General features: G+C 41.8%; 1 protein-coding gene across 2 annotated transcripts in view; it reads right to left on the bottom strand.

Moving 5' to 3' along the window:
- Window positions 1–7130: 7130 nt before the first annotated feature.
- The window catches only part of nrp1a (neuropilin 1a), a 57700-nt gene continuing 53899 nt past the window's right edge, over window positions 7131–10931 (bottom strand). For both annotated transcript variants that reach the window (XM_056433756.1, XM_056433757.1), the window contains exons 14-17: window positions 10505–10926; window positions 10294–10390; window positions 10130–10183; window positions 7131–9992 (exon numbers count right to left, since the gene is read on the bottom strand). In XM_056433756.1, coding sequence (XP_056289731.1) covers window positions 9706–9992; window positions 10130–10183; window positions 10294–10390; window positions 10505–10926 — 860 coding nt within the window. In that variant the 3' untranslated portion in view covers window positions 7131–9705. The remainder of the gene's footprint in view (window positions 9993–10129; window positions 10184–10293; window positions 10391–10504; window positions 10927–10931) is intronic.

The following is a 10931-nucleotide window of genomic DNA, read 5'->3' as shown; positions in this document are numbered from 1 at the left end:
TGTAGAGCCCCCCAAGGCAAATTTGTAATGTTGGGCTATACAAAATAAACTGAATTGAGAAATTAAAAAAGTGTAAAACAGAACCAGCCAACTTATAGAAAAAAAGTTATTTATGTAGACTGCTGCCTCAGTTATCACCATGGTGAATGTTGTTCCTTTATTCAACGCCAATTGTTGAGACATGCACAGCTCCCAAACTTCTTTTTAGCTTCATGTAATGTTCCACATGTGTTCCACATGTGTAACACACACATGTTCCACAGGTGTAACACACACATGTTCCACACGTGTACCACACATGTTCCACAGGTGTAACACACACATGTTCCACACGTGTAACACACACATGTTCCACAGGTGTAACACACGTGAAACTTATGTGTAACACACGTGTAACACACATGTTCCACACGTGTAACACAGGCGTATGACACACATGTGTAACATACACGTGTACTCACAGGTGTAACACACACATGTTTCACAGGTGTAACACATGTGTTCCATGCGTGTAACACCTGTGTTCCACAGGTGTAACAAACGTGTAACACAGGTGTAACACATGTGTAACACACGTGTAACACACATGTAACAATTTTAATGAATATACTGCCTATATAATTGCTTTGAGAGAAAAAAAAGAGAGAGAACAATACAGAGAATGCCTACAAAATACAACCGGATACGTAGAATGGAACAACTTGAACATGGTGATAACAAAATGCACATAAACACACACACGCACACACAACCACACGCACGCACACTGAATAATCATTGAAAACCATAACGTATCGCATATCAAGTACCTTTATTTTGAAAGCTTCTTTTCTACTTTCCCCGTTTTACTTGTGCTCAATGCTGCTGACTTAAGGCGGGTCAGTCACTCCGGGCTACGTCACTGCTAGAGAACGACCCCACTCACATAATTGCCTATTTATACAGATGCTGGCAACACGTCAATGTGCCTCCAGTCTGTAACTGGATTTCTGTCATCAGCATCTTCTTCCTCATCACTGATGAAGACTGCTCTTTCATATCAACAGAAATGGCAACAACATGTATGACGGTGTGGCACTGCTGCATTTATTAACAATAACAATACAAACTAGAATGGGCACTCGGTAGAGCGCATACCTTCGCATATCACAAGATTGGGCATTGAATTATGAACATTTTGGCATTAGTTGCATGCCAATTGGATAAAAATTGACCGTGCTATGGTAAAAAGAAGATGTTGACCTTTCCATGACCTTGACCTTGACCTTTGACCCGATTGATCGCAAAATGTAATCAAATGGTCCCCGGATAATAACCAATCATCCCACCAAATTTCATGCGATTCAAGAAGATGTTGACCTTTTCATGACCTTGACCTTGACCTTTGACCCGATTGATCCCAACATCTAATCAAATGGTCCCCGGATAATAACCAATCATCCCACCAAATTTCATGCGATTTGGTTTAAAACTTTTTTGTTATGCGAGGAACACGCATACAAATATATAAATAAACTTGAATGGGCACTCGGTAGAGCGCATACCTTCACATATCACACGATTGGGCATTGAATTATGAACATTTTGGCATTAGTAAAAAGAAGATTTGGACCTTTCCATGACCTTGACCTTTGACCCGATTGATCCCAAAATCTAATCAAATGATAATAACCAATCATCCCACCAAATTTCATGCGATTCGGTTAAACACTTTTTGTGTTATGCGAGGAACACTCATACAAATAAATAAATAAATAAATAAATACACGGCGATCAAAACATTACCTTCCGCATTTTCAATGCGAAGATAATAAATAAATAAATACACGCCGATCGAAACATAACCTTCCGAATTTTCAATGCGAAGGTAAACATGCTCTATAAAAGTTATTTTATGGAAGCACCTCGGACTGATTTTATTGTATTGGTGTGTGTCCCTCATGGTGATTTTGATTTGTTTTTAAAAACGACCACAACAAAAAACATGAAGAGAATCCAGAACCATCAGAACAACAATCTGTGTAAAAATAATTAAACCACCAAGATAATTGTTCATCACATAATGAAAAGGTGTGTTGTCTCTGAAGTGAATTTAAGGATTAATAATAGCTAACTCCCAAATACTAAAGTGATCATTGCAGATTTTCAAGTAATTTTAAGCTGTCATGGCGAAATGTTTCTTATTGATAATTGCGACAGAATGGAAGCTTTGTATGCATAATTATTTGATTGTATCTGCCTTCTAAAGAAATGTATTCTCTTCATCATGCATACTTCTTCTCCTGATGTGTATTTGGTTATCTATTGTCGAATTAGGTTAAAGAAATAAAGAAAGAAAGACGGATTTTCACCACACATACGGCATTGTTCACAACAATAAGAGCATTATTCCACAGCATTTTTGTTGAGGCTCAGTTTCAGTGAAAATAATCAACTCAGCCAGTTATGTATTTGTTTTTAAACTTAGTGGAAAGTTGTTTCTGTCTCAGCAATGGGGGGATGGAGTGGAAACGTGTAAGAGAAAACAAACTATCACATCTGGAAGACCCTGGAATCCTGTTTAGTCTCTCGGGAGTGTTTACAAGGGAATGCAGCTCCTTTCTTTATCTCCCTCCCATCCCCCTCTGGGTGAAGAGTTCAATCGGCGTTAACTGGACGGAAATTGCACATTTAAAACATTATCTTTCCCATTGTTGCTTTGAAGAAAATTGATATAGTTGATACAGTTTGGAATTGATTTTCAAACATCATAGCCCAGGCCATTTTACTCTGTCACAATGTTCATTCTGTAAACATGGCATATATTGTATTTCTGTCCATCAAATCTAATACATATATTAGTTGACAGTAAATTAAGTCTCTCTTCAATTAATGTATTTGTCTCTGCTCTCACATTTAATATAATTATCATAAACTAATTTGCATTCATAAGAAATGTGGTCTTTGTTGACTGGATTAAACCCTTATAGTCAAATATCTATAGGTTTGTTTCATTCTAGGCTTTAATTGATCATAAAGTAGGAAAATAATCCTTTCGAGGTTTGCCAGTGATGAAAGTTACCCAAGCTCCCTGCAGTCACGATTTGAGTCTTTTAATCAGCAACCTCCATCGTGGATGCCATCCCAAAATGATTCAATTCAATTCAATTTCAATTCAGTTTATTTATATAGCCAATTCTTACAAATTCAAATTTGCCTCAGAGTGCTTTACAATCTGTACATGAAGACAACCCTATCCCAGAACCTCACATCTGATCAGGAAAAACTCCCAAACAACCCTTTCACGAGGAAAAAAGGGAAGAAACCTTCAGGAGAGCAACAGAGGAGGATCCCTCTCCAGTCACAGCTATAATCACTAAAATATTCATAAGATCACTGTAAACATATGGAGGAATATTGGCATTAGAATGTGCCAGAGGAACCACATGTGGGCTTTTTTACAGACACACCCTCAACTGTCTTGATGTAAAAATGTACCATGCATCCGGAGTTACCGGCAGTTTGGAGAGGAGCTCAACGAGTCTCGTTTTTATCAAACAAAAAAGGACAGTAATGATGTACAAATACACATTCATTGTAACATACTTGCCTGGTTGTGTAAAGCCAGTTTGTCTTGGAGATATAAATATAAACCAATGCATGTTAGAGGCCAAAGTGCTAGAATGCTGGTATTAACAATATAAATATAAATGCCTAAAGCCAAGTATGTGATACTAACGCCAAGGCGCCTTACTTGGTCAGAGCACAATATCATTACAATTTATGTTCCAGTTAAACTTTTAAAAAAATATTCTGCCAAGTCTGTGTAAGCCCATAGAACATTGCAATATTTCAGATGATTACAGTTTTTTAAACACCTTTCACAAATGTAATCAAATAAATGAATGACACCTATAGTTCCAGTAAAACACAGCAACGGTCTCTCTCTCTCTCTGTGAGTGTGTGTGTGTGTGTGTTTGTGTGTGTGTCTGTCTTTGAACACATCATTGAATATGTGGGCAATCCTGAATCTTTTGAGAAGTTGGGTTGTGAGAAGAAATACAACATGTGAAAATGGCAGTCTGATGTAGTCAATACACATGACACTCATAAAGATAAGATATTACTCCAAGCATCTTCAAATGTCTCTTCCGGATTCACCGGGTATCTTCAAAGCAAATAAATACTCCAGTTGGCCAAATGTAAATAATGTAAATGTTGGTGCTCCCATGACCACTGGAGCCCCCCCGTGGACCGTTCTGGTCACTGCAACAAGGACAAATCCCTCCACTAAAGTGCAATATACGTTTCTTTACACTTTTCTTGCTTTTCCTTTCAGTCCATGTCATTACCATCACGTTGAGAACAAACATCTGTCATGACAGCATCACAACAAGCAACATAATTGTCTAATATGTGCCTCTACAAAAAGGATTCAAACCGTGCACTCACTGGCTGAACTAACTTTCATAATAAAACGTGTAATTCTTGAGAAAACGATGTGCCTTGTGAAATGTCCTCCGAAGTTAGTTCTCTGTAGAGCCACTCTGGCATTACAGCTCCACGTCCACGAGACACTTGTAGGCTACTGTGGAGCAACACTGCTCTACTGGGCCACCAAGTGGTAAAACAGAGAACGGCAGTCAGAGGATGACTTGGATGATTGTGTTCAGTGGTGGAAGAACTATTCACAAATCACCAAGACAAAAATGCAAAATTAAGTATTTAAAAAACACATCAGGAAAATGAGATGGACTGGCGGCCTGTCCAGGGTGTCCCTGCCTTCGCCCTATGTCAGCTGGGATTGGCTCCAGCGCCCCGCGACCCTAATGAGGATGAAGCGGTATTGATAATGGATGGATGGATGGATCAGGAAAATGTACTTCACGTTTGTAAACTCACCCACTGTGATAAATTGTGGTGGATATTACTCTGTCTTATGGATGAATTTACATCTCTCCATTCCCCTCTGCTTCCTCCCCGGAGTTTTTTTGACTTCACGTCTCGTAGGGTCCATTGGACCTGGCTGTGTCCGCTGCCTCCTGTCTGACGGGCCAGCCTCCTGTCATGAACCTGCTGACACTCCCCCCACCCACCTATCTGCATCTGTTTCATGGACTGTGGAGGTCTGGATCGTGGTAGGCTACATGCCTACTACCAACTATTCATACACTCTGTCATATTCATTGAATGTGTTTTAACTCTAATCTGTCCTTCTGTACACATGACATATATTGCACCTGTCCATCCTGGAGAGATCCTTCTCTGTTGCTCTCCTGAAGGTTTCTTTAGTTTTTCCCCCGTGAAAGGGTTGTTTTGGAGTTTTTTCTGATCTGATGTGAGGTTCTGGGATAGGGATGTCTCTGTGTACAGATTGTAAAGCACTCTGAGGCAAATTTGTAATTTGTGAGAATGGGCTATACAAAATAAACTGAATTGAAACGAATCATGGTCCATGCCTACTACAAATTATTCAAACATTTGTCTTATTCATTAAATGTGTTTATGTAACACTGTAATGATTCCTTCTGTACACATGACATCTATTGCTTCTGTCCATCCGGGGGGAAGGGATCCTCCTCTGTTGCTCTCCTGAAAGTTTCTGCTCTTTTTTTCCCACTGGAAGGTTTTTTTCTAATTCTTGGGAGTTTCTCCTGATCCGATGTGAGGTCCTGGGACAGGGATGTCGTATGTGTACAGACTGTAAAGCGCTTTGAGGCAAATTTGTGATATTGGGCTATACAAAATAAACTGAATTAAATTTAATCTACCAACAACCGGTTGGTCAAGCCTCTACAGATAATACAATGTGCAGACTGTTTGCCAGGTTGTGAAGGCTCCATCTGGCTGATCTTCTTTACTTCTTCACTAAAGTCCTGATGGGAAAGAGCTGCACCGGGACCAGGATCCATTCATTAACATCTGCAGGCCTAAAGGATTATGAGAACGTGATGAAGTAATGCCCCTTTATTAATAATTCAAAATGTTTGCTGGCTGATTGCACATTGATGATGGCTTTATTCCCTTTTCTTACATGCTAACAACTTGGCAAAATGGCGGCCAGGTTGAAAAATATGGGGAAATTACCTTATTTAAAGGCATACAACTTTGTTTCTTTGTATATGTCAATCATTTTATTATTTTTTTCAGCTCTTGGATTGTTCTCCAGAGTAATTTGTGCTTTAATTATCTATTAAGTGTGCGACGAAGATAAACGATGGATGAGACCTTGCCTCACGCTTGCTTGCCTAATTAATGAAGGAATGAATCAAGTCGGAGTATTTCCATGCAAGGTCCAAGTCTTTTCAGGAGAGATAAGAGAGGATCTAGCGGGGTTGCTGGGTTACAAATCTCTCCTGGTTCAATTGCGCGTGGAGAACGTGCAGCCAAATGATGTTCTCAGTCTAATTTGCTTGTTTACGATAATGGGGGCGAAGCATCGCTGCTATTCATCCCTGATGCGCTGATGTTGAAGGGCAGTAAGCGTCGGAGAATAATCGCTGATATTCTTTTTTGCCAATTCTTTCAAATTAAACTACGAAACATATTCACCTCCACAATCCCCGTGGAGTCAAAGTCGTTTCGCTGTCAGCGTGTTTCCAAAATAATACTCCGGCGCTCCGGGATGCGGCTTCAGCTCCTCAGATGGAAACACAAATCAGTGAAAATGAAGACGTGACCTACTTCCTGCTAATGGCGGACCAAGAGTGTGTCTCTCATCAGTGGTCAGCGTTCACTGGCCCTTAACAGGTGGAGAGTCCTCACATCAGAGTCTGCTCTCGAGATCCGAGCATGAATCATTCGCATTTATGACGTGCTGTTGAAGTCAATTGGTCAAACAGTTTGCATTTTTCTCCGCTGATAAATCTCCCACAACAACTTAATTGCCCTGTAATTAATAAATAACCAAGTAAATGAGCCAATTCCTTAATCTGAAGATGTCTTTTATTTGTGCCTTTGGAAAAGCAGCGGCTGCGAGACAAAGACTACAAATCTCTTTTGTTTACATCACCGTCTAGCCGACTGAAATGGTGCGTTCACATCACTTTGTAGCAAACAAACAACACACAGGAGTTGCGTCAAAGAGGCCGCTGGCTGACGGCTGAGATGTGATCGGATTGGAAAAGAGACAAATAGTTCCGGGATCACGACACTTTTTAAGGCCTTGCTGTTTATTCATTTTTTCCCCTACAACAGCAATTACAGAAGCAGTATTGAAAATAAAAGTATTCTTTTCTTCTTCTCGTAAAAAAAAAGAAAAGTAATCTGCACAAAATTTGAATGACCGTACAAAACGATGCGTTAATATGACATGTCAATGGAGGGGGAGGGGACATTACTGTTGGAAAATCTTGTATGCCTTTTTCAATAATGAAAACATTTGCGATATTTTTTACATTTCAGAATCATACCACATAATCTGAAACTATATATTCATATATGTTTATTTATAAAAAAGATGAAATAAATGAAAACGTTTTTTGTGTTTTTGACGTCTGCTTATCTTTTCTTTCTTTGCAAATGAACGCTATAAACACATAAACCTCTTAAATATATTTATCAGTGCAACATTGTTTGTTTTTGAGTCCACGCTACAGTGCTTCGTTTTCTCGAAGTCAGCAGACTACAGTCAGGGAGCTACAGTCCTCCGTAAACCAAGGGGGGGGGGGGGGGGGGATGGGGAGGGAGGATGTCGCTCTTCTCTGGATCCACTTATTGTTTTTGTTTGATTGTGGCGCGAGAGAGAGCCACACAGTGGCTTTCCTGTGGGCCCCTGTGTCCTGATACTGTCAATCTCACGCGGAGGCCCTTCCTCTTTCAGTGTCAAGCGGTCGGGATTGTCCCATCCATCCACACACCCACCTATCGGCAAACAAGAGTCTCAATGGAGATGTGAAGAGTTCACGTCGAGGTGACATTTGCACTTGTTTGAAGCTTTAACAGAGAGAGAAAAAACAAACAGCTCTTTCTCTACGAGCGTCCTACCATTCCCCCTCTTGATTTACTCTGCCGGGACAAAGCGAGGACTCAGTTCTTTTGTGGGTGATGATAAAGGGAACCAAAGGTCTTGTGGTATTTACTAAGTGAGAAAATCCCCCCGGTGAACCATGAAGGGGGCCACCGTTCTTCTGGTTAAGCCCCAGGCCATGGGTGACCTGGTGTTCCCCCCACTCACTGTACCAGTGTCCCATCCTAATGACATCACAACGTTATGGCTGCTACACGTGGAACACGTACAAAAGAGAAGAAAGCCTTCACGGTCCGAGAGGCCTTTAAGCTACAGTACAGCATGTGAACAATGACAAGCTGGTTCATCGTGTCTGGCTAAAGGAACAGCACCATTCTTCAGTTAGTGTGTTTCACCCCTTTTTTATATACACACACACATGTGCATTCAAGCTGCATTGTCCGGTCAGTACTTCTTCAGTGAACAAGTTCTTCGGAGGTGGCGAGCTCGTCTCGGTCTGAGCGAAAGCAAAGCGATGATGATTGTTGTTGTTTTTTTTGGTATGCTGGCAGACATGAAATACATTTCACCACCCCCTCCTCTGCCGTCGACATGAGCGTGTTTGATGGGAACATGTTCTGGTGAAACTCACAGCAAAGATATCATCGTCATGTCAGCGGTTTTTTGTTGTTGTTGTCGTTGTTTTCTCCGTTACCTTTTGATTCATTTGTCTTTCTGTGTTTTTCTTCGTGAAGTGGGCATTTTCGATGACAGATGGCTTCAATACACATTGAAAATCGACCACACACATCTTACTCGTCTGAGCAAAGTAATCTAAAATACAAAAACATATAACTGGACCTTCCACAGAACAGTCAGAAGAATGTATTTACAGACACACAAACCCATGAAAAAAGGGATACTGCAGCTTTTTTTTCTTCTTTCTTTTTACTTTCTTAGAAAGGGCAATAAAATATATTAAAACGTATTTACAGTGTGTGGTTTTTGGACAAAGAACAACAAGAAAACAAAACAAAGCACTGTGATAGATTTATCCTGTTCTGCAGTTATTTATAAGATCATGTTTCCTGTGATCAAAACTTAGGCCAAGTACAGTAAAAAACACCCAGATCAACAGAGGAGGCCGAACCGAAATGTACTAAAGGCACTGTCAGAATATACATTGCCGTGAGTGGGACCCTCACATTAGAGTGATAGAGGTCAAAGGGGAAAGGGTACATGTCTCAGGGCCATGGGTTATGGGCACACCCTTTATGCTAGGGCAAATTTACAGTTTTGCCGGATATGGTACATTTAGGATTTTGATACGTCTCTTTCAAAACTTTAAAATAAACAACAGCCTTCATGAACTGATACGAAAAAACTAACTAAACATTTATTTTCCAGAAAACGATAAATACTTTAAACATTATTAATAAATTGGTCTCAACACCAGCATCCGATTGTAAAAATGAATGAAAATCAAAATAGAAAATTAAAATATCATCTAAATCATTTGTACATAATTTTTTTCTGTATTTTATCTGTACACAGTGTCCCCTACTGGTAGGTTCTTTTTTACTGCAGCTCCTGAGAAAAGCGTGTATCAGGTCGACCCTCCCATTGGTTCCTGAACCTGTCCAGCGAGTTGAGGGCGTCGGCAGTCCTTTGAGCCGGTTACTCGTTGATATACGAGAGGATATGCCTACAGCCAGTCTATGTGCACGCCCTGCGAGCTCTGCACGCCATACAGTCACGCGAGTGCACCCGGTCCCATCTCACGCCTCCGAATATGAGCTCTGTACATTGAGTTTGTCCTTCTTTAGCTTGACACCATCCACAAGTTCAAAGTTATAGTTCTCCAGGGCAGATAAGTTCCTGTCCGACATGCCTCCGTGCGAGCACGCGCAGTACAAAACCACGCCACAGATGGCGCCCAGGAAGACCCCCAGGGCGGACATGGCGATGATGGTGATGAGGATGGGGTCGAGCGTCTTCAGCATGTTGCCGGCTCCGCTGATCTGGTTGGTCTCCACAAAGTCTGGATATTCGGTGATCTCCTCAACTGAAGGGTGGAGGGGTGGGACAGAAGCACAGAAGAATGAGACGGGAGGTATCCCATGAACTACGAAGGGCCTGGAGGTGACCAAATAGTTGAAAACGTGATACCGCTGAATAAAGCCTCCGTGTGAAGTGACTTACGGATTTCGTTGAAGCGGTCCTCTGGTAGCATCGACTCAGTGGGTACGTCAGGATCTGCTCAAACAGAAACCCCAATGAAATCCGACAGCAGATAAAAAACGTGTCATATTTCAGATCAAGAAACTGAATGCAGGCATGGCACCGATGAACTCTAAAAGCCTCACCTTTACAGTCTGTCATGCTGAGTCCATTGAGCACCTTAATGTCATCCACAGCGATGTCTCCCCAGCTCTTTCTCTCCACCAGACATTCGATCACCACCTTTGGGAAGAAAAAAACGCACAGGGTTGTTTTTTCGGCAACCTCTCCTTGAATGGAAAGAGCATGGGCATGGTGGTAAATGCCCAAATGAGCCACAGACCACTTGTGATTTACCTGATAGGGTTGGTTGGTGCGGGGCACAGGGACACGACCTTCCCTCCAGCGGTTGCCTTGGTGACCGCTGACGGTCCACAGCAGGATGTCAGCCGGTCCCTCAACTGTCTGCTTGCGCTGCTTGATGTGCAGTGTGCCAATGTGCGGCCCGAACATGTGGTACCAAAAGGACACGCACAGGTCTGAGTCCGGGGAGCTGACCACCGGGCTGACCAGCCGAGCCACCTCTGTCTCTTGGGGACTTGTCGCCAAGGTGTAGATGAAGTTACCCGATCCACCTGTGTGGTCCATGTTAGGTCCAGTGTTGAGGGTGGGGGTGCCACTGGACTGAATCTGCCACCTGGAACCAGTGCCCTCTGACGTCCAGCTGCAGAAGGACGGGTCATTTGCCCATCCAAAGTCGCAGGCGAACCACAGGAAAGCTGCA

The sequence above is a fragment of the Pseudoliparis swirei genome, chromosome 16 (assembly GCF_029220125.1).
Source record: "Pseudoliparis swirei isolate HS2019 ecotype Mariana Trench chromosome 16, NWPU_hadal_v1, whole genome shotgun sequence".
In the NCBI taxonomy this organism is placed as follows: Eukaryota; Metazoa; Chordata; class Actinopteri; order Perciformes; family Liparidae; genus Pseudoliparis; species Pseudoliparis swirei.
The sequence above is the reverse complement of the archived record's forward strand: the minus strand, read 5'-3'. Positions and strand labels throughout refer to the sequence as shown.